Here is a 25535-nt window from a genome sequence, read left to right as displayed (position 1 = left end):
AAGCACAACAGCCATTACACTTACAAAAATAACCTTCGGCATACGAACTGTTTGCCATGTTACAATTAACTGCAGCACCTGACTTCAGCACTCCTTAAAATCTGCATGGCACACTTAGTATTCAGCTAATGGCTTTGAGGTACACATTTCAAAGCCTGAAATACATATATTTTATATATATATATATATATGTGTGTGTATATATATATTATAAACACACATTCTTTCTTTCCAGGTGGTAATGCTTTCTTATTTACCGATGCATCACTTAAAAATAACTAAATAACCAGCTGAAATGGGGTTTTTCTTGCTGTTTCTGAAATGAATCCTGTGCTGACCTCTGAGCCCATTCCCTTCTGGGAATATGCCAAGATGAGTCTTGCAAAAGCACAGCATTTCACATAACTCTGCCAAGAAATTAAACTACTTGTTGCTGAACCAGAGACTAAGATCCAACTGCTGGAATCTGGACTGTGCAAACTACTGAAAGAGGACTGGGTATTTAAACAGAAGTTGCTGAAGCTGCCAGTGATAATTTGTTAAATCATATATATTAACTCAAGCCATAATATGCCAAAAGCCACCTGCACAAGTTTGGCAATATGCTTGGCAGATTACTCCAGCACATCTGTGGCACACCATGTAATATGCAAGTTTTCTTTTTGGTTAGACGACTACAAAAGATCACTGATACCCAAGAAAATTCTTATGATTTGTATAAAATGTTCCCATCCTGCTTTAAAAAGACATTAGCAAACAGTGGATACTTGATTACTGAAACAAACTGCTTGCTGCCAAAATTATACAGGCTATAATGAGGGTTTATCCTTCACAAAATGTGGATGAGCTGAGGTAACCTCCTATGAGGGGAAAACAACCCCAACAACTAAAAACACCAACCCCCATCCTGAGGTCCAATGGCTTTGGAACAAGATTCAGTACATTCCTCTCTTTACTTATCTGCTTCAAATGTTGCCTTGTACAGATATTTTATCTTTGACTTTAGAATCAAATGAGAGTGTTTAACATGGATTGCAAACAAGCAACATCTGCACAACTGTGAAAAATACAACTTTAAACTATGAAATACTGACGTCAGGTTTTGCAGAACCACTGGCTGCTGCCAAATTTGAGGTAACAGAAAGAGGGTAGGAGAAATTTATATTTGATTCACAGTACGTCAGAAGAACCCAAATATGTAACAGTGAGGGGTTCCAATACTTAAACAACACAATATAGCATCCAAAACACAACAGCATATTGGCAGGGATAGTTAACAGATCATTTATCCCAATTAAAAACATAAATATCACATGTTCTCTCCAAACCCAAGCACTTAACACCAACACCAACACCAAAATAAACCCCCCCTTATGACTAGCCAAGTAGTAAACCTGCTAACTAAAGGTGGGTGTGAGAACTGGCTGGGAGAGGAAGGAGCATGGTTATACAATTAGATGAAGGAGATCACAAGAGACCTTACACTGACTTGCAGAATGGACCCAAGTAAGTTACACAAGTGAGCATCTCTGGCTCTACCACTAGGATCTGTCCTGTGAGTCTCACCAGACTGAGTATAATGTGTGATGATCTGCTCTATCCAATATCCAGACCTCCTAGAAATCACACAAGGTGGGCTAATCTGTATCCTGCTTCTGAATCCTGTGCTTGAGGTTGAAAGGTGCACTGATCAGAAACTGAAACACTTGAGCAATTCCCCACCAGCTCACAGAGTAGTAGCCAGCAAAGCTCACAGTAGCTGCACACCTTTGCCACTGCATGCCAAACCTATGGAAGTTAAAACACCAGACATAGCTTTTTAATGACTCAACAGCCCAACACACTATTATCATCTCTTTCCAACACGTACTGTATTAATGGCTTTCACAATCACTACATGACTCACATGTACTCTCAGTTTAAGTTTTACAGGTAGCCTTCAGTATTACTGCTGAGAGTTTAACCCCATTTTGTATTCACAGAAAACAAAGTACAGAGGAAACAGGGAACTGGAAAAAAAAAACCCTAGGATAAATTAGGAGGAAGAAACCCCACATCTCTGCACTGATGCTACTTTGTACACTGAGCCATCTCCTCTCCCCCAGCTATAAAGCAGCCCAGACAGCGCAGAGAGGCAGCTCTCCTCAGACAGGAGGCTGATAACCACAGGAGATGTGATAAACCCTTGGAACTGTCAAAATATCAACAAAATCTCACACAGGCTGAAAACCATGTCACTTCAGGGGTTCCATGAACAACGTGAAGTAACTGTCACAGTAGACTCCTCAAAGAGCAACCTTCCAGTGAGGCATGAGAACTGTCTCTAGCATGTTTTCAGTGGAAGGACAGAGAAAGAGGAAGTAAAAGGAAAACAGGTACATCCCACTGCCTTGAGCAGTGTGGCAGTTAGCAATTTGACAAGCAGGTAAGTTTTTGTTATTGTAAGAATTTATACATTAAGAGAGAAAACTGTGCAGGAACTGCAGAAATATACCTGATTTGAATGCAGAGGGAAGGTTTACGTGGCACGGAAGTTGGAGATGCTGGCATATGATCATATAGAGTGGAGCAAAATACTCCAACTGGAGAAAAATTCTGTTTTCTCAGAACAGATCATCATGACAAGTGATCTCAGGTGTTTCACCCACAAGACTGAATGCCTGAATATTACACACTTTCATCATCTTTCACCTCTGAATTGATCTACAGCCATCCAAGGAAGATGCTGGTACCATGTAAGCATAACCATTCCAAAAGCAGTAGCAAGAATCCTAGCAATGAAGGACATAAATCACTTGTCCAGCCCCACAAATGAAGCAGCTGAGATGTAACAGAACATAGGATCTGTCTTGAAACAATTCCTTTTTGGTTCCTGCCCCACTAGGTCCTCAGCATCACTGCTGCCCTAGGCCGAGAAGCTAGAATCATTTGTGGTTACTGAAGGTCTTCACCTGCACACAGGCTAGAAGAAATACCACAAGAAGACTTTGGGTATCTCACTGTATTAAAATGCTTTTAAAAACTAACCTACACATGGTGTTAAAAATACCAAATATGTCATCAAATGTTACAAATCAGTGTAAGTATTTATACCAACAGGATAGAATAAATGACAATTCATACTCCAAATGCTTTGACTGCCTCAAAAAGCAAAGTCCATTTTAAACTGGTATCTCTTCTAGTCAAGCCCCTGAAATATTAAAATATCAGTTAATACAAAAATATGTGATTTGTATTAATACAGTATTTAACTAAAAAGGTCAAATATTATGATTAATTAGGTTACATTTAAGTTATTTCTTGTGAATGTGGAGATTACTTGTAGTCTGGGGAAAAAACCCAGCATATGTCCTGCAATGCACTTTCAGTCTACCTAGTTAAGTAGTGTATCACAAATACGCTTTGGGAAGAAATTAATTAGCTCATTAGGTTTAGTTAATAGTTTGCTTGGCCCTCCTTTGACAAAAGTGACATTTTAAAAGAGCATATTCTGCTACTTCAGAATACAAAACCCCACATGACAAGTTTCAAAGAACACCGAGTACAAGCGACACACACCACCAGGAGCTGCAGAATGTATTAAGAGATTATTATTTCTCTGGTAACAATTAGAAATAACTTTAAAAGACCCTAAGAACATCTCAAAGGTGCAGTTTCACACTGCAATACTTCACAGGTTCTGAGAAAAATCTGTCCTTTATCAATCCCTGAAATAATGCCACAAATAAAAGACTACTTCAGGGCAAACTGCCATCAATCCAAAGACTGTTTTACTTTCTTACTATCATGATAGTGTACTTTCTGATTTACAAGCACTGGGTGTTTTGAGGACTGCAGCAATTTCATTCTGTGTTAAAATAAACCCTACACCATTGCCTAGTAATCGATCATCTGCCATATCCATCAGCTTTTGCATTCAATTTGCTAAAACAAGGGACAACTGTATAAGGATTTCATGAACGTAAAGGCTGATAGAAAGCAATGAGAGCTAGCACTACCCAAAATCATCAAGTCAGCCTTCTTACCTTTCTGAGGCTATTAGTTTGGCAAACTGAGGTCCTTTAATGACATTCACCCCACCCAAGCCTGTTTTTCTCATCAGAATGACCCCGCCTGTTTCCTCTACACACCACAGGCCTCGCTGAGTATCTTCATTGTTCAGAATGCGCTTAAGGAATACTAAGAATAACCTCGTAGTTTCCATCCCCTCCTTCTATGTTTCCCTCAAAGTATGTGCCTACCACTGATGTAATGTTTACCTTAGAGAAAGGTTCATGGTTAGAAGTCATGCTCCTAAAATGTGATACAGATGGGAATAGGTAGTATTTATTCTTTTAAAGTATTTTCCATACCTTCATTTTGTAGTTCCCTCTTTACTCTGTCCCTTTTAAATTGCAAGTAGTGCTTACAAAAGAGTTTGAGTTAACTTCGCCTAACAAGCTTAACACTGGTACAAGCAGTATTACAACACGTTTTCATGTCCACGGTCAAGCAGCAATGCTCTACCTATCCAGTTCCTAAACCACTTCTTCAATCTGCCCATAAGTCTGTCATGCCAACAACTACAACACTGGGTCCTACAGTACAGATACATGTTTATCAGGCAGTATTTGGCAATTACCTGCTTGTTTCAGAAAGATAACCCGAAGTGTCTGCAGATACCAACTGCTCTCCATCATTACCAACCTAAGCCACTTCCATGTTAGTGCCACTAACATGGAAGATGCAATATGCCAGAACTCAGAACAAAGTACCATCCAGTCCTCCCCCATATATTTATTTTTAACTGTCAGAACCAATTTATTATGGTATTTTAGAAGGATTTATTAGATATCCCAAACTTATACTCAGTGACAGGTGAGGAATCAACACTGGCAAGGGGTGGACTTGCTGTTGGCTGATACAAAGGCTTAGAGCAACCAGAGCAAGAAATTCTGATGCCCTTTTCTTCTTGTGGCTCCCTACAGCTCTGAAGACCTATGTCCACAAAACCACAGGGTTTATAAAATGTTTTATTAGTATTGCATCCACAGAATAACATGCAAACTAGTAAGAATTACATCACAAAACCTAATCAGATTCTTCTCCAAGTCACTCTGCAACACAAGCACAGAATTCAGCAGCCATAAGGCATAACAACACAAACCCAAACAAGTGAGAGGTGGAAAGGACAGGAAGTTCACCCTCTGCACAGCATAGGAAGACCTTTTCCCAGTCTCTACGAAGCAGCAGAAACAAGTATCTCTTTTCTTGCCAAAGGGCTGGATTCTTTAAGATGCAAGAAAAGTTGTACCCAGCATCTCCTACTATTTTAAACACCATCAGTAGGCTTAGAAAAGAGGAAATGTGTACAAACACAGCGTGAGGAAGGAGTAATTCAGAAGACGCTCTGTCCATCTATTTTATTAGTACCAGGACAGAAAACATCCTCTGAATTTCTCAAGAAACAAAAAGCTGAATACCAAAAACCTCCTATCAAAACACTAGCATGAAACTGTTTGAAGTTAATTTCTAGCCTTAAGTGTGGAAAAGAAGAACTGCCAACCTCCCCCCAGTGAGGTTTGTAGGAAGTAACAGTGCACCTGAACTTGTGCAGCACTTCACATTTTTTCAGTCCTCTATAAACACTGGCTGACACCAACCAACACAATAAGAACTTCCTAGCACAGTTTATATACAAAACCATCAGACCAGTAAAACAAATACAAACTGATACTTCTGAAAATAAATAAATAAGCTTACTGGCCATTGGGTGTTTTACAACCAAATCTGTAAGTTTAGCTTTTAGCTTAAGTTCGCACTGTAAGAGAACCTGTGTAAAAATAACCTGCGTGAACACGAGGAAAAATGACACACACAGACAGAAGAATACTACATTTACTGTCTGTGAAACACATTAGACATATGTCATTTCAAAACTGAACAGTATGGCTTCAGCATTTCAAGAAGGCACCGAAAAAATCCAAAGGAACAAGATCTTTATTAACGGCATCACAATGTATATAAAATGCTCAAACACAGGTTATGTTCTTTGACATTATTTAGAATACAATGATCTATGTACCATCAAAAATAAAAAAATTGCCAGGCTTAATCCTGATTTAACCTCACCCTTAATTATTAAAAACAGTTAAGCACTTACCATAATGTGATTGAAATGCCTGTGGTTTTACGACCTGATTACAGTGGTTACACATCACCAAATAGAAATCATCATGAGCCGGGCAAAGACCAAATATTGGCATATCTAAAAACAAAAAGACAAAATGGCATCTCTCAGCTGCTGACAATTATTGAGAAACAGTTTAATTACAGAGCCATGACACTAGTGTTGAATCATAATTGTAATACATTTGTATCAAATTTGAAAATTAGAAAAAAAAAGGGCATATAATGCAAGAGATAATTTTGTGCTGGAGAATGACAAAGGCAAAAATCTTCCTATGATGATAAATGTAAAATGAGTGATTACTTGCAGAAAACATCTATTAGGAAACTGATTTAGGACTGATTATCTTATACCAGATGTAAGAATGTAATAAAAAGAGACTGACTTTAAATGACAACCACAACATCAGAGGGGATGTTTTATGTATTCTGAAAGAGGTTTGGCTTTTATTCCAATTTAATTACATAAATTCAAAAAAATGAACTTTATTTTCTATTTAATTTTTTTAAAACATTTTAAAACACACAGTCATTCACCAGGCACTATTACATGCCTAATGGTTTTATTTATTTAACAGTGCATTATAGTCCAACCATCTGCTGCCAGAGATCTGTGTAACAGCTATGGAAGAGAGAGAAAGAGAGATAACAGTATGTCAGAGCATGTGTGGATTTCAGAGATAACACACATACTTGCAGACTTTTCCTAATAAAATTAGTTTCTACCATTTTGTTTTTAAGAGTATAGTTTCTTATGAATATAGTTTAACAGTTCAAACTGCATTCAGAGACTACTGGAGCATTAAATACAAGATTTACTACATAACTTCAAGGTATATTACATTTATAGAACTAAAAATTATCTTGAATCACCAGAAGATACAAAATAGGAAGCTGCAAACATAATACTATAAATTAATTATTGCCAACCTTGTGGCTAAGGGATCTACAGCACTATTTAAAGGTTTAAAACTGATATATGAAAACTGAATTTTCTTCAAAAGAAATACCCAAATTATAGATTTATCTTAACAGTAACTTACAAATTAAGTTAAACTTATTTATCTTAATGCTAGGAATTGATGTCAGTGCTTTGTTTTACAGATACTAATTTGCCTATGTGTATTTTTAACAACATCCATATTTTTGCTCATTAATGGAACATCAATTATGACATAAATTCAGCAAGCTGCATTTGAAGATCAAATGTGCCCTAACGCAAGGTAACCACTGGCAGAATGACACCGTCAGCCCCGCAGAGCCCCATGGACACTTTGTTTCTCACAGACAAAAGAATGTATCCCCATGGAACAGCTTCCAGAGTGATGGGCTCCCTTTGTAGTAAGTCTTCCATCATATTAACTACTTTAGTTTTAAAAATAAGATTTATCCCTGGTTTTCCAAAAATATTGTTAGTGCTACATGAAAATTAAGCATGATTCCTACAATAACAGCTGCAACTGGATTTTGCTGCTGGATGCAAATACAATGACCATGGACACCTGACTTGGCTGTGACAGATCAGAGCTACACTTCTCTAAGTCACAGGCACCTTTTTGCAACTGAGCTTACATTGAGTAAATAACTCTGATTTGCACTTCATTAAGTAGTGACTCTTGTTTATTTATTTATATGATATTTATCAACAGAAGTATGAAGACCTCAGGCACACCTAACACCACAAACTAGGCATAACTAGTAAATATATGCTGGTGGAAAAAAAAAAGCCAGATAGGAATAATAAACTTCTACTTTTCAATATCTACCTTCTGTGATGCAATATTAAGATAGATAAGAAAAAAAAGCATATAAACTTAAATGGTAATATTTCATGCAGGAGCTTTTTGAGTATGCCTGTGTAAAACAGTTTTCACAGGGCAATCGAATATTTCCATCTGACTACTCACAGGCCATGATGAATGGGACAATAGCACGCTGCCTGCTATTTACACAGTTAATAGCACACAGAGAGGCTACTACCGTATAACATCTAAGGAACTGTAAATCCACATCCCGGTACCTATTCCCATAATCATACCTTTCAGACAACACTGGGTTCACAGACTTTACACCAGCTTGTACAGCATGAGAGGGGCGGGGAAAATTCGCTTACACCAGAAGAGGATTGCCTACTTCTGTATCTCTTGGAAGATAAAGCACGCCTTGACACTAGTCTGAGACATCCCACTTGCTCTCTAAGTACCCTTCTATGAATATTTGCTGGCAATAAAGAGCTGCAATTTTAAACAACAAGTGAAACAAATTGGCAAATTGATGCAAACAAAAATGTTTTCCTATTTCAGTTTGGGGATCCCAAGAAATGAGTGATTCATGAATGTCCTTTACACTCTGAAGCACATATGTGGGGTTTTAAAATCAAAGCTCTGAGTGACAAAGTAATGTCAAAATACTAATAAATATATAAACTCATAGGTTTAAGAGCAAAACCACATGACAGAGAAATAAAGGATTTGCTGCACACCCAAAATCTCAACTGTGACTGCAAAGGAAGTCACACACAAGACTCCCAGCCAGATCACAGACATTAATGTAAAAGATCTTCTCCCCAGTTCCCTCGCCCTATACTGATACAGATAGCCATACAGAAGCATCTAAATGTAACCAGTGAGGAAGTAGTGATGGTTAGAGTCCTAAATGTGATTTCTTTTGCTTTCTCGTATGAGGTAAAATAACCCATAGCTTTTCTATTATTAAAGCATTTATTTAAAATAGACATGATCAAATCTTTTTGTTAGGGAAATCGATAGAGCCCAAGTAACAACAGAACCTGATGATGCTGAGCACTGCACGAACACATGAGACTAGCACCTAAGGGTCACAGAACAGATACCAGTGGGCAAAAAGTAGTATCAATACTTCACCTGAACTAGTTTTAACAAAGGGTTTGAAGCTATAAGGAGTGTGACTCAACCAAGATTGTTTAAGACAACTGCAAGAGACCTGAATCCACACTTCCCAACCCAGGAACCTCAGCCTTAGGCACAACACATCCCATGTGTTTAATGTGCTTCACTATCATTTTAGATGAGCAGAGCAAGAGCATGTCTCAGGAAAACCTTACTTCAGTTTGTGTTTGAACACGGCAAACACCTATGTGGCACTGCTGCGAGACTGACAAATGAGACCATGCAAGTGGCAGAGAATAACAGAACTTACATAAGAAGTACTTACCAAGAGGAGGAGATGTATGCCTAATTTTTCTGTTCCCCTCTCAACCTCTTATGAAAGTTCTCAAGTCTTGCGGTTGATATTCTAACGCCTAATACTTTATACCCATTTCATTTAATGACATGCAAATTCTCTATTTAAAAGTCTAATGAAGTTTATAGTATTTTGCCAGTGTCATTTCAAATGCACTGTTCCTCCGAGTTTAAAGATTACTTTTCGAAATACTTCGCTGTACATGTAAAGCCTGTGCCTCTCAAGGAAGAGCCTAGCAACCGTGATTCATATGTTCCTCTTTCAAAGCTGGGCTCATTTAACTCTCTCCATCTGGGAATGTTTTTCAAGGTCAAACTAAAAATTTAAACCAAGACCTCAAACTTTCCATTTATTTCTCCATAAATGCAGTATTTCTGCAGTATCAACATACAAATACTATTATAAGAGCTCCCAGTTATGTTAATTCTACTAATGCCATAAAAAAAACAACTTCATTTACCTCCACAATATGAAACCTCTGAACATTGTGACCTCCACAGTTCACTTCTCCTTTCAAATGTAACTTAGTTACAGTGGTTTTAAAAAGGTAACTTTATTTTATATATTGCCCTACTCTTCAGCAAGACTGGAACAAGCCTGTGCCATAGGCAGTTCTGAGGTATCTTAACTGCAGTATTTGTTGAGCATGTAATAAGGAAAATGATAGTCATGTCCTCCACAACCATAAAGGGTAAAAGAGTAGAAATACATTACTTTTATTACTTTAACAGGATCTGACAGTACCTGGGACAAGTGTTACAGGCAAATAGGATAACTGTTCGTTAGTTAAGATACCTTGCAGCGCTGTTTGTGCAGAAAGCGGACAAAACCTCTCCAAAACCAGTGGAATTAGTGTATTTAAAAGCTTGTGATCTGGAGGCATGGCATGAGGACGGAAAATGAAGCACATGAAATGGCAAACCCAGGCAGGCTGCAGACAGAAAGCTGAGCTTGGTTATAATCATACCAACTGCTTAGAGCCAGCCCAAACAGCTAAAGCTCTGCCCAAGATAGCTGCACACTGGGTGTGAGTCCTGCTGCACCTATGTTAGCTGTCAGTAACAAGCAATCTTCAGGTACAGGGAGGATCTCAGGTCAAGCTTTATGCAAAGTACACTGCTTTAAACAGCAGTATAAGGTACTGTAACTCAGTTATCTTACGTAGAGCTCCCATCAATTTTAAGTTAAATAATCCCTTATTTTAACTGATTAAAAAGCGATCTAAGCTAGCAGCTCAAAACTTACCTTTCATCCACAAACACTTCACTTCCTGCAACTGAAATACTATTTTCTACACATTATTTTCCCAAACTGTTTTCCAGAAACACTCAAGTGCTTATCATTCATGAACACACATGTGGTTTTGTATACTTATCAGTGTTGAAATGAAATTAAACTACTGGCAATTCTTTTATCATGTACTCTGAAAGATGGCAATAAGAAAAAGAATATTCCTAAGCAGATAATGTGAACGAAGTAAGTAAAACTAATACTAACTCAAAGTGAATATTCAGCGTGCTCTGGTTTTACACAAGTTTTAAACCAAAACAAGAGATTTCTGGTAAAATATACATACTTAAGGGTTTTCTGCAAAATCTCAAGTAATGAACACTGATGTATTAATAGAACCCAAGTATTTTATGAACCATATGTGCAGGCCTAACAAATTTGTGCCTGCAAAGAACATATGCATAGTCAAACAAACCCAACGCAAGATGATTAAATTTACACACCGAAACACTCCTCTTAAAAATGTGCCCCATAAGGTTTCTGCTCATGTTGCCTTAGATACAAAAGAACCCTTTAATACAAAATAAAGCAAAACAAATGGACATCCCCATACTCGAGCTGCTATTTCATTTAGGTTCAGAGGGAAAGACTGCTAAAGTATTTTCTGCAAGGTTACCTATTTTTTCCATTCCTTGCCAGCTCCACTCTGTACATTAAGTAACTGGCTTTTCTGCACATTCAGCTTTGAAAGCCCAGCTATGCGAGGAGGCATTTGAAAGGCACAGCTCTCCTTGGGTTCCCACCACAAGCGCATGAACTTTGTTTCACCGTGCAGTTGCCGATTGATTGGGTGAAGGATGGAACAGCTGAAGACTTCATTAAATAGTTTTACTACATTTTCCACTTGAGCAAATACAGCAATTACATAGCATTTTATTGAAGTCCTAAGAATACCTAAAGCTCAAAGTTTTAGCTTGGAGAAGTTCCTTTCACTTCAACACCAAAAAACCCACAATCTAGTTTAACTGGGCACAGGAGCTGCATTACCAGATTTGATTACCATTGCAAATCCTTACAACTGTTAGAACACTTTATCTCCAAAAGCGGAGCCCCCTCTGTCCACTCTCCTTTCAAAGCTCAAAACTGCCTATTTTTCCAAAGCTATGGTTCTGCAGTTTTGACTTTGCTTTTCCAAATTTAAGCAGAACCTTGCCCAGTGAAACCTGAAAGGGTGAAGGAGGACCCACTTCTCCCAGCTCCCATTTTCCATGGGTTCAGCTATACTGCGTTTCCAACATCCTTTCCCCTGCACTGCGCCTTCCTGCTTCACCTCTAGCAAAAAGGTTTGATGTTGCAGGCAGTAACACTCCTGTGTGCATACCCAGGCAATAAATCCAAACACCACCCTTTTGCAGGCTACAAGAACACAATCACTGCAATTCTCCCATAGTCTTTCCTCCCTCTCTCTGTGAGATGCAGAATGCAACACTGTCACATCTCCTGTCCTCTGATACTCAGCAGTCTTGGGAAATCTCTGTATCGTGCCTACTGATGAAACTGAGCAGCAGATACCAAACAGAAGCATGTCATGCACACGTGCACCTGCAGCCTAGCATGCAGATGGGAGTTCTAATTTTAGGCTCCCAAGATTTGAATGTTCATGTAATTATACATAAAACAACGTATTAAAGCAAACATCAAAGAATTTAGTCAAATTCTTTGTATATGAATTCAGCTACCCACAATTAATCTGTTGGAAAGTCTAACACAAAACCTATGTCAAATTGTTCAATTCAAAACTATTAAATGGGTTTCCTAAGTTTATTACACAGAATAATACCAAATTTCAGTGAGCAAGTTTACAGAAGATTGTCTGCAGAGAGGCTGATTAATACATTTCTCAATGAAACAGTGTATTTAAAACTTTTCAGCAGATTGTCTCCCCCCACACATTGTATTCTGTTACATCAGGTTTTCATCAGCAATTTGAATGAATTCAGCCAGCTGCAAAAACTGTTCCAATTTCCTTATTAACGGGTTTTCAAAGATGAAGATATTTGAAATTTCTCCAGCCAATTTGTATAATATTATGTAAATGCTGAACTTCCAATTTGTCATGTTCAAAATCTTTATTCAAAGTCACACATTATTTTTAGGTGCCATGATCTCATCATGCTGTTGCTGTATTTCAGGGAAGCCAACAAGTTATTATTTTGGGTTTGTGTCAAAAAGAATCAACTATTTGCTATCTTCCCAACACCAAAATAGCTCAAGGAAGCCTCAAAGTTGAGTTTAATTTTGTAATTACGACATAAAAGTTAAACAGAATTCAGGAAATAAAAAAACTTGGGAGCTCACACAGTAAAATTCAAATTTGGGCTAATTTAATATGAAAGTATACACATAACCACTCCAGTTATTAAACAGAAAAACAGGGTCTATTATGGGAGGGAGAAGATCTGGATAAGCAATTAATCACATAGCCTCAATTACATAAATCATCCACAGAATAGTCTAAACTGTATCTTAAGGCATATACCCTGCAGCATGCTACTGTTATGAATTAACATCAACAAGTTTGGTTCTTCTCTTTCACGCACAGCACTCTGTACGTTGCAGCAGCTATACTTTTGTAGTGGGGGAAAAAAATGTTTGTTTTATTTAAACCTAAACTCACAGTTTACATAAACTGCTCACTGCAGTACAAGTATTTTGATACATGATGAATGCAAGTGATGTTCTGAAGCTCCTCATCCTCTCCCATCTCCTATCTAGACATACTTTTGAGGAAATCAATTTGGCATGTGTGGGTTTTACGATCTTTCCCCATGTAATAGTCCAAATCACAGCAACACAACTGGGTGCTGGCTGCATCTCAGCACCCAGTAACTGGGGGACTGGTAACAACCATTCACCTACAGATTTACACATTTTCTTATTGAGAACTGGAGGAATACAGTGTGTTCCTTAGAAGAGAAAACAACAAAACTTCGTAATAATAAAACCACATTATATTCCCTGCTACATAGGACATGTGTAGTGCTCAACTTGCATCATTTCACACTGTTCGCCTAATACCTGAGGGAGCAAACCATCATATGCAAGAACCCCCAAAAGTAAGGAAAATTACAGAGATGACCTGTCAACTGAATTCTATTTCAGTATTTTATTAGGCAACCCAACTACCTAAAACCACCCCACCCCTGCCACTCCCATTCTCTATGCAATGGAACATCCACCCCAAAAGTAAGAATGTTTCAATCACGTCTATTATAGCTCTAAGAAAACTGATGCCTGTCAATTCTCACATACCAACTTACACTTCCACACCCCTCTCAATTTGGCAGGCACTATAGCTTTTGCATTAAAATTTACTTCCTTTGCTTTACAGATTTACTAGCAGTAGATTTGATACAATTAAAAGAGAATAAAATGCAAGTGGCACAGCAATAAGCATATGAATGTACTATAATTAATAAACCAGTAGCACTGCGATATTTAATAGCATTAAAAGATAAAGTGGAGAATAAAACAATTATTTTGTTCTAGTAAGAGCTAACTCGCCTCTTTTGTATTTGAAGACACATGTAGTGACACAAAGTATTTTAAACTTGGCTATTGCATACCTTTAGACAAATAAATATGACTATTTCAATTATCAAGCTAAGGCACCAGTAAGTCTTTACTTCTCACAATTGATGTATTCCAGCATATACAGAGCTACAGTTATCAGAGATTCCCTTCCAAGAGGAGATTTATCTGTTCCAAAGTGTTGGGCTTTAAACCAGTGAGAGTTGTCTTCTGACACACACTTATATTAACTAAATAGATGAGCACTGAAGAAAATCAAGCTACCTATTCACAGTAAAAGGTCAGTAATTCCCCTGTTGGCTGTTTGTGATACAACAAAAACTTAGTGCAGCCTAAAAATCTTTATGGAGATGAAATCTGTTTTATTGTTATGCAATTTTGAATTCTTCTAAAGATTAAATTTAGGGTTTGCCTTTACACATCATTTCAACTTTAGAATAAGCCCATTGCTATCCTTATTTCAAGATGTGTTTCTTAGCTCTTAAGAGTGATTCACCTTATTTTAGGAGCCTGACTTCACAGAATTTTCCAGAATTCCATCTTCAAACATTACACATGAAATACATGATACCTGATACAGAATGAGACTTTGAAAACACAGGATGAACAAACCTGTACCAGGTATTCTTCTTCCATATCTGACACTATCTCTCTGCTACCAAAACCACCCATTCCACTCTTCAACAGAAGGACTGGTTGGGAAGGACTGCATTCAAAACTGAAGATCACTTAGAACATACCATACCTGCACAAGACCTGAAAGGGCTGACATGCTTGAAAGTAATTTTTCTGCTCTGTCATGGTGTGGGCCTCTATAACATAAGCAGAACACCAGCCCACTTCTGATGTACACAGAAGTTAATACCAAAAGTAAAACAAAACAAAAGCAAAGGAGAGAAGAATTTGCTCAGGCTCTTTAAGGTATTGATTCAGTTGGTTTCATCTAACTCATGCTTCTGACACAAATTTCTAAGACTAATTCTCTCCTCTGGTTCCTCCGCAGCTAACAGTGCTCTTCTCACACTTGGGAAGAAGGTATATGAACACGTAGAAATGGACTTAAATGCACAGAGGAATGTGACAAAAGAACTTTTATCTCTTTTGTGGGCCAGCCAGGAAGGAAAATGCTCTGCCCTTGGAAAAAAAGTACCAAATAGGGCACAACTTTTACTTTTTAGTCATCTCATGTCAAAAAGGACATAAACCAAATAAACCTGATTATACAGGCAGCAAAATAAAGTCATCCTTATGCAGATGCAAGAAGATTAGATATATCTGGAGTATGATCATGCAATGAGCAAGAGGTGTCCTGCACCCCGTCAAGAACGCTACAGACTTCAAGCAGTGGTCCCAATGCAGCATGTTAGACTAGGCCTGTTTGCAGAGTCCTGTAGAGTAAATGTTACAGAAGATACATGGAATCAATTTTATCAGCAAGAGGCACAGCAAAGGAAATCTGAAGTTGGTATTTAAGAAAAGGCATGGAAAAGCATATTTCAGAGCACTAGTTACCCACCCCTAGGTGACTCAGGATGACAACGGTAAGGTTAAACAGGTAACAGAAAATTGAAAAGTAAACGGGATCCTTTGATATTATAACAAATTTTTTACCTCCCTCCAGCATGCTGACAAGAACCAACACATCCACCTTCCTACAGCAGACAAAAGATAACTACTGCAAACACGTCTAGGATGTCAAGACTGTGGTTTACAATGGAAGCAGATCCTGTGCCAGACACAGCAGTCACACACGCATGGATTTCAGGACCTACACTGAGGTCTTCAGCTCAGACCAGCTCAGAGACTACTGGTGCCTATCCAAGGTAGGCAGGAAGCCAAAACCTCAGCTGCCAAACTTGTTGAGCCAGTCTTCCCAGTGCTGGCCCACAATGCACCACTTTGTGTTTGGAAATTGCTCAAAAGCTTTTGCTTCCAGCAACAGTGCTGAGCACTTGGGGAAAGATGCCAAAGGAGTCCAAGAAAGGGTATCACAGGGCCACCGTAACAGTGGGTACACCCCAAATGCTCCCGTCAGCTGGTGACATCACCCTGAGTCACTGCGATGACAAAACAACACCAGGCTTCCTGTTAAGCCTGGATTTCACAGAGTGCAGGAGAACTCTTAGTGTGATTAAATTATAAATAAACCTGCTGATGCTGCACCTTACCAGCATTTCTTCCCATTTCAAAATGAAGAACATCAACCTATCCAGACTGTGATTTTGGTCCTTTCCCAGGACAGGGGCCTTCCTTCACATCATTGTTGTTATCCACAAGGACTCTCAATGGTGTCAGCAGAGGACAGAGAACTGCAGTGCTGCACAGAGAACCCTTTTCATCCCAAGAAGCTGTAAACAAGCCTTAGGTGAGACACACTGACAAGCACACTGAAGATTTTACTCCTGTGCTCCACCTGCTCCATGGGTAAGAATAGCTTTCTTATCTCCAAGGCTATGAAGCTAACACTTCAGATCATTAAATTCAGGCCACAAAAACAACAGAAGAGTCGTCTAAGTTTTACTCCAGCAAATTACATGGTGGTCTATGCCCCTACATTTAGGGCACAAGCTTATAGTCAGGTAGAACCAAAGGAAATTTCCCAAACAGGGGCTGAAGTGTTCTGGACTTCTCCAAACACCCCATGGAAATAGCAGTGTTGAAATAGCCAGGCAAAGCAAATCAAGTCAGCTGGCTATTAAAGCAGGCTCAAGAAAAGAAACAACAGATAAGGAGAGGGCTCTGCCCCAGCTGAGATACAAAACATAATCAAACCATATCATGAGTAGTTCATGAACGTAGTAGTTCAAACACCGGTATTTTCCCCAGAGTCTCGTAACACAACTGGTAATAGAAGTCTTCCTTCAGTGACTTGGCCACAAAACAAAGATAAAAAAGAATATTTAGGACAATACTTTGCAGTCTATTCTGTAAGCACATATTGCACCAGCTTTGGTAAGAAACACAGTTCTATTGAATTTGGATCAAAACTCCTCTGTAAATTCCCAACTACAACATGGCACAGCAGCTCCTGAACAAGCATGACTTCCAGACAGATACTCTGGGTAACACACCTTATACAGAAAGAAAAACCAAAATTGTTTTTAAAATTCAACTTGAAGTATTTTTATGAAGCAAATGCTGCTCACCAGGAAATTCATTTAAGCCTTTCCTCTCAAACACTTCCATTTAGTCCCAGTGAGAGGACAACTGCCACCTCTCTTAGCAGGGCAGAACAGACACATTCAAACACAGATTCTACGTTTTAAAAAATGAATTATCTGAAGAAAACATCCTAAAAACCAAGATTATATCCCTTACAAGAAAAAAAAAAAAGCCCAGCAAAGCCTTCTGGCTGTCAAAGTTAGACTTCTATAACACATTTATAGAGTCATATTAATTGAACAGGAATGAAACAGACAACTTTAGTATTTCCTGGGAAAAGTAGTAAAAATCCTGGGAAAACTTCTTATTTTGAAAGCTGTTTTCCATATTATTTCACATGGCTGTCTCAATAATCCAACAACCTCACTGTCTGGCTAATGGGAACACTTTTCATTCCTTTGATACAGCCATCAACACCACAGCCAGTTAACTCAAATCTTTGCAGTCTGAGGCCTCTGGATATTCCTCATTACTATAGATTTGCTCTGAAGGGATAAGAAGGCTATTTGGTATGGCTCACACTCACATACACTGTATAGATGATCCCTCTTTCTCCTTCTGGCATCATTCGCAACAGCCTTACAATAAGAGATAAAAATAAATGGTGCCGTAACTCTTCCTCAGCAGAGTAACTCACATTCTAAAGGTATTTTCTCCAGTTCACAATGTTACTGGGAACCACCTCAGGAATTGCAGTCGAAAACCCTTTTGATTTCTATTACCTGGCTTTCTGACAGGGCTAATTACTGAAAATTAAGAAATAATAAAAACATACTAACCAGTATGTTAAATAAGATAAACTAGTTCTTGCTCGCTGTTTAGTTTTCACAATACACTACTCATAACTGATATACACTGCAGTTATCCACTGATACATCATCTCACATAGAGATCCCCAAGATACAAGATCTACTATGCTCTATAGTCACATAGGTAGCCATGTAAGAACTGGACCAAATTCACTCTGAAATGATTCGTCATCAAGCACAGGCCAACAGGTTTGAGGATTACCAGACCTAATAGATGCTGGAAAATTCAGCACCTTCTTTAAGCAACCATCACCTTGTTTTGGAAACAACTTGACAGTTAGAATGCAACCACTATTTCACAAATGTTTCACTCAGCAGAGATGGAGGAGCTGCTTAATCCCACATTACTGGGAGGAAAAAAAGAAGATTGCAGAACCACACCCCAGGTATAAACTGATACAGGCTTTCTGTATTTTAGCCTGAAACAATAGCCAGAGGGTGTCACTTAGGCTGCATACACGTTGACAAAGCAATGGCTACAATATCGAGGGACTGACAATTAAAATGTTTGCATTAGAGAAGTACTTTGCTGGCTGATCACAGGTTGTAGTGAATGTGGCTGTCACATACGCAAAGTCTCACTGGCCAAGCCCATACCCTGGTCCTGCATCCTCCTTCCAGTCAGAAGGAAGACTTCAGTGGCTCAACAAGACCTCACATCCCCGGACACTACCTACTAAACTACCAGAACCAAAATTTTCCCACTGACAATATCTACCACTGTGTTTATGCAGTCAGTGAAAATGACAGTAGAGCGGAAAATGCATTTGTGAAGGGCAAAATACAACTGAATTTGATGTTAAAAGAAAAGAAACGTTACTGTGTAGTCAGCATATTATTTGCTTTTCAAATTTAAGCTTCAACACTTCATTTTAATGCAAGCTGCCACAGGACTTTCAAGCAACTTTAACAGCATTAAACTGTCCAACAAACTTTCCTGCAAATAAAAACAGCTCTAGATGTCAGAACAAAAACGCATAGAACACCACAGACTTACAACCCCAAAGCTGCTCCCTATTGATTTTAGCCTTTCAGCTGCTTTGTGTATACGTTTCCAGTGCCAGTTGAGAATGCTGTGTTCTCATTAAATGTCCGTAGTGTGATAGAAAGATGACAAAGTTTTCTGACTGTTATAACCCACCAGAAGAGAAGGGAGGCATAACCAATTCTCCCATTCACCTTCTATTATCAATGAAGTTTGTCTGTGGACTACACTGAAGCTATCGAAAGTCAAAATCAGGGCAGGGTGAGACTGTAAATAAATGATCCTTCTCATGGGAAAGCAGGTTCCCATAAAAGAGCTTATTCCACAAGGGCTGACAAGCATCGTTTACACACAAGTAACTGAGCACTTGAGTATTTCTCATCTACTTGAGCCAATAACCTGGAATATTTACCATCATGATGACCATTTCCAAAGCTAGCGATCGTGGCTCCAAGTGATGTGGGAGCAGCTGTGAGTGCAGTTTACTTTGATGAAGTCATCCCTGTAGTATCTGGGGTTACCACGAGTATCCAGCTTACCACGAGAATCAGTCTGACAGCCACTGAACCACCGGAACTGGCTCACATCTGTACACAGCCTGCACAAGCAGGGAGAACTTTTGACTGTGCAAAGCCTTCTAGCAATGGAACAGCGATTACAATGCATTCTTTGCCTTCCATAACAACTGCTTTTACAGTTGTGCTACTCTGCTCCAATACACTTTGAATCCCCTTTGCCAGATTTTAACACTTGCTGCTACAAACTTGAAGTACACTGTTAGAATGAGTCCAGAGGAGGCCACGAAGATGCCCTGAGGGCTGGAGCACCTCTGCTCTGGAGACAGGCTGAGAGAGCTGGACTTGTTCATCCTGGAGAAGTCACGTCTCTGAGGAGACCTTAGAGCAGGTTCCAGGGCTTAAAGGGGCGAACAAGAAAGCTGGAGAGGGGTTTTTGATAAGGACCTGTAAGAACAGGATAAGGGGGAATGGCTTTAAACTGACAGAGGGAAGATTTAGATTAGATTTTGGGAAGAAATCCTTCACTGTAAGGGAGGCTCTGGCACAGGTTGCCCAGAGAAGCTGTGGCTGCCCATCGCTGGCAGTGTTCAAGACCAGGCTGGACAGGGCTTGGAGCAACCGGCTCTAGTGGAAGGTGTCCCTACCCATGGCAGGGGGTTGGAACAGGATGAGCTTTAAGGTCCCTTCCAACCAAAACTGTTCTGCGGTTCTACAAAGCTGCATTCATTTCCTACACTGTAAGAATTTCTAGGTAATAACCTTGCTATCTTAGAATTATAGAATAGTTAGGGTTGGAAAGGACTTTAAGATCATCTAGTTGCAACCCCCCTGCCATGGGCAGGGATACCTCACACTAAACCATGCCACCCAAGGCTCTGTCCAACCTGGCCTTGAACACCGCCAGGGATGGAGCATTCACAACTTCCCTGGGCAACCCACTCCAGTGCCTCACCACCCTTACACTAAAGAACTTCCTGCTTATATCCAATCTAAACTTCCCCTGTTTAAGTTTTAACCTGTTACCCTTGTCCTGTCACTACAGTCCGTAATGAAGAGTCCCTCCCCAGCATCCCTATAGGCCCCCTTCAGATACTGGAAGGCTGCTATGAGGTCTCCACGCAACCTTCTCTTCTCCAGGCTGAACAGCCCCAACTTTCTCAGCCTATCTTCATACAGGAGGTGCTTCAGTCCCTTGATCATCCTCGTGGCCCTCCTCTGGACTTGTTCCAACAGTTCCATGTCCTTTTTATGTTGAGGACACTAGAACTGCACACAATACTCCAAGTGAGGTTTCACGAGAGCAGAGTAGAGGGGCAGGATTGTCTTTGGCCTGCTAGTCACTCTCCTTTTAATGCAGCCCAGGATATGTTGGCTTACATATGAGCAACTTCCACACCACTGGTGATTTTATTCATTAAAAATGAAGAGAAACAATTTTAAAGCATCTTATAGACTATTTAGAATACTCCATTACAAATCAAATACTGTAATGCTTTGTGAAAGATTAAATCTTTTCTGTTTTGTAAGTGCTAAGACATCACACATATCCCCAGCTGTCCTGTGGATGTTACAGCCATACACTAGCATAGTCAGAGAAGGTGTAAGAACTGTATGCATTTTCTTTTATAGATCCACTGCAGTGGAAGCAATAGCTTTTAAAATAGTTACCTTAGAGACAGTAATCTGCATCCTCTTAACCCAATTTATTTAAAAGTACCCTTCACTAAGCCTTTGTGTCTTTCTTGCTCTACTTAGATACTAGTGTTATCAACTCTAATATTACAGTCATATTTCTACATATTTATCACATTGTTCTTCTCTTACTGAGCATCTGTAGATAAATATAGAATAGAAACTATATAAAAAGCAGTATTTAATCAAGAATTATCAAGACATCACCTCTTCCACGCAGGGATAACCCAGCTAATCATACATACCTCTTAAGAAGCGTTAGGTAACAGTGAGTTCCTGACAGCGATGTATGTGTACAGACAACCGTCTCAAAGGTTCTTATAAAGAGAAAAATATCCTGCTTCCTCACATATTACAGACAGATTGAGGCAGTTTTTTGGCTGCAGTTCCACTGAAAGTCCCCAAGGCTTTGCAATATCACACTAATACTATGGTAATATCAAAAACCTGCAAAGTATCTTTAAAACATAAAAGATGACACAGTTCTAAGTTGCAGTCGAACATCACAATATTCTATTTATAACATGTGACTCATCCCAGCAGAAATAATTAAATATTGTAAACAGAACTTGGATTTGAGGGAAAAAATAACAAGACAACGAGGGCCAGTCACTGCAGATCAGCTCAAAATCCTGTCACACTGCATGGGGCTTAAGCTATCTCATAAAATCTCTCCAATTTTCTTAAACAGTTCAATGCACTTTTAAAGTCTCCTTGTAATTGTTTTACGATAACCAGCCCACAAATCCTTACACCACTTTGTGTAAATAGTCAATTAAAATGCAATGAAATGAAGAGGAGATTTATCTGATTACAGACTGTGAACAGCTATGCAGGATGTCAAAAGAGAAGAGTGGCACTTTGTACTGCTACCTTGAAATACATATTTCAATCTATTACAAATTCTCACCAGGTATTTGCAGGCAGTCAAGAACTACAGAGCCCTCTAAGCATCGTTGACACAATTTAACACAATAAAAAATCAACTCAATTGAGCACCTCCCAAGGCTGAATAAAGACAAATACGAAATAAGATGCTCTTACTTGTATTTACAACTTAATACTGGAACAAAAGTTTCACAAATACCTTCATTATTTATTGAACTTGCTGCTGGGAAAATTCTAGATGATGGGTCTATGTAGTAAAGATGCTCCTAGTGAGCCCTCCTGGCCTGGTCCTGGATTTCACTGCTCAACCCTGCCCAGCTCAGGGTTCAAGAAGAACAAGGGTTCATCACATGTACCCTCACAGCTCTGGTTAACTTTCATTTACAACAACTAATGTAATCAAATCTGAAAGCTTAGAATGAATGCCCTTCCTAGAGGTTCATGGAGTCTCTTCCCCCATGCCCAGGACATACTAACTGCCCAAGAGCCAATGTTCAACTGTTATCAGGTGACACGATGATGAAGAGAATTTGCTTCCACCTGCAATCCTGATTGATTCCTGCAGTCAGAAAGTCTTCTGAAGTGTCTTCTGAAGGTGCCCACCAAAATCTGTCAACCTGCACTCCCACAGAATATTCAACACTTGCTTTATTAAGACCAGTATAGTCTAAAAACTGTTAAGACTGGTTCCATGCTACATCACCACACAGCAAGCATCAATTCAGATCCTTCCAAGCACCATCAAATGCACCAGTGACCATCACTCAACTGACCCAAACCTATGACGAAGTAATTGTCTCCTCTGCATCTCCCTCCACAACCATCTGAGGACCACCTCAGCCAAAATAGCTTGGCTACATACAGAAAGCAATCACACACTTCCTCAGGATTCTAAGAAGCACCAAGTGCAAACAGAACAAATCACTGGCAGCCTGTATGGATGCTGTAAGGGTGGCCAAGACCTTTATAGCCAAGATTCAACAATCCTGATCCATGATGATTGATCAAATCGAGCTCAAGACCCAAGTTACAACTGTTCTCTACTCCTCCTAATCCTTTGTTGCCATTTAGCTATAAGCTATGGTGACGGTACTAGTGAAGTGCTTGAAATAGGCAGTACCAAGGGATTCACCTCTCAAAGTACGCAACACACCAAAACAAACAAGGGGCTGTATATGTAACTGAAAGAATGAGATGTTTAAGCTCTAGTAAAGACACCCCATGGTTTCAGAATGCCCTAAATACATTATTAAACACCTAATTTCAAATTGTCTAACCAAATCTTCTCCACGCTTATTTTCCATTCTGAGATGCTGTAATTTCCTTCACATTCTTCTTATTATACAGATCTTAAACTTATTTTATAAGTCAATATAAGAATCTAACAGACTTTCACCCCAACCACTTCAAAAGGGTTACACACGTAACTATAACTGCAAGTAGCTATGATCTCTGAAGAGCAGATAGGTTCTTTCCTCTGTCTCTCCAATCCAGCCTTGTTGGCGGTGGTGATATGTATTAAATAAAACAAAACCAAAAGCACAACATACAAGATAACTGGTATCAACTAGGAGTTTAGTGCAGGGAGAGTCAGTTTCTCAGGGGGTGAGAGAGGGCTAAGCCCCCAATCACAACAACTTCAGATTTGTTTCTACTTGGTGAGCCAAACTCTTCCATAGAGTGAAAGGAATGAACCTGTTGTCAAATTCTGCAAGACGCCTAAGTTCATCCTGTTGAAGCCTGTCAATGTTACCATGAATGAACTCTATGCTGACACACACAGTTCTATTTTGAGATCATCTTCGCAACAGTAATGGGCTAAAAAAACTTTTAAAAGCAAACCCAATTCAACAAAGGTTAGCAAAAACCTCCTGAAAATGAACTTGTTTGCCAAAATCTTTCAATGTTTGCAAGAATCATCATGTTCAAATGAAAACTAAAGACACATCGACCTCCTTTTCAGACCTGCTGCATCTCCAAGATGAACTAGGCATATGTGAGCACACTGGCTGCATCTGTTGGCACATGCTCCCAGCATCACAAGTCTGAAGATGCACTTCAGCAATGTTTCATTTCAAAACAAAAGAAAAAATGCATGAAGAAGACTACATTTTCTGCCCTGCCATTTTAGGATGCATTTATAGATTATAATGCAACATGCTGTACTTGCTTCATCACAGCAAAAGCTGTGTGGCAGAGGAATCACACCTTCAGCTGGTTCACAAGCAGTAAGTAGTTAAGTGACTGTGTGAGCTAAAAGATTCTGTCACGTGAACTACATATGAAAATAACAAACAATTGCTTCCAACATGCTCTTACATCGATAGTACTGCTCATCACAAGAATATTTGAGTGTTAAAAGTGAATTTTAAAGGGTACTTTAAAGTAACATTTTTTCCATGATGATGGATGCTCCTTTCTCATTTCCATCTGTTGCGCATTTTCCATACCAAAAGTGAGTCTAGTCCATTGGGCCTGTACCTTGCTCCTGCAGCTCCAATTTCTACATCAAAGCACAGTGTGGACTGCTACTGCCTCAAAAAGCAGTAGAAGCATCCAGCAAGTTTCTCACTTTGTGAAGGTCTGTGAGGATGCCAGCAGGAATGACTGCATGTTATGGATTAGCAGAATAGAAAGCATGTAAGAGCAGTGAAAAAGAAACAGGGAAGTAGAAGAGACAAACACAGGGAGTTTGGGAAGCTCAGTTTTTTGTTCTTACTTCAATGTGAGCTTGGTGACATCAAGAAGGGTTAGATACAGAAAAAAAAGGGTATGAGACTATGAACTAATTTTAGTTGCCTGACCCCTACATGGAACTAGCATCACTGAGACAGGTATTAAGGACTCATCAGGCTTCACAACCAAAATCATGCTGAGAGGAGCTGCCTGATCAGCCAATAGGAACTGCCAGTGACAAAGACGTGCCCAAAATCCTGCCCCTCTCCACAGCTTGCAAATGTTGTCCTGGAATTACAGAGTTATGTCCTTTGTTCTTTTCAAGAAATAACAGGCATATTCTTTCCCGATAAACATAACAAAAGGAGGAGCTGGAAATGCTAAGTCCCTTTTTAATACAGTGTTACAAAAACGGGAACATTCACTCTTCGCTCAGGAGGAACAGACACTCTTTCCTACCAGCCTGAAATCCACCTCTCACCAGGCAGGTTGATGATGAAGCTGCTCCCACTAGAAGATGCAGAGAAACCACATGTGGGAAAGGAACCAACTACATGCCATGACCCAGTGGGTACACAGGCGAGTGGGAACCTG

The 25535-nt window shown here is 39.3% G+C and overlaps 1 protein-coding gene across 5 annotated transcripts in view; it reads right to left on the bottom strand.

The window, feature by feature from the left end:
• The window catches only part of ATXN7 (ataxin 7), an 82114-nt gene that overhangs the window by 29835 nt on the left and 26744 nt on the right, over positions 1-25535 (bottom strand). For 2 of the 5 annotated variants that reach the window (XM_061472892.1, XM_061472891.1), the window contains one exon: positions 6143-6247. The exons of 1 other annotated variant lie outside the window; for it this stretch is intronic. In XM_061472892.1, coding sequence (XP_061328876.1) covers positions 6143-6247 — 105 coding nt within the window. Of the gene's footprint in view, positions 1-5742; positions 5765-6142; positions 6248-10635; positions 12101-25535 lie in introns of those variants that run through there. 2 more of the 5 variants (XM_061472894.1, XM_061472896.1) reach the window with 2 other exon arrangements.

Source organism: Pezoporus flaviventris, unplaced genomic scaffold, assembly GCF_033815535.1.
Source record: "Pezoporus flaviventris isolate CSIRO_AGI_PZ_B2104156 unplaced genomic scaffold, CSIRO_AGI_Pfla_v1 ptg000073l, whole genome shotgun sequence".
Taxonomy (NCBI): domain Eukaryota; kingdom Metazoa; phylum Chordata; class Aves; order Psittaciformes; family Psittacidae; genus Pezoporus; species Pezoporus flaviventris.
The sequence above is the reverse complement of the archived record's forward strand: the minus strand, read 5'-3'. Positions and strand labels throughout refer to the sequence as shown.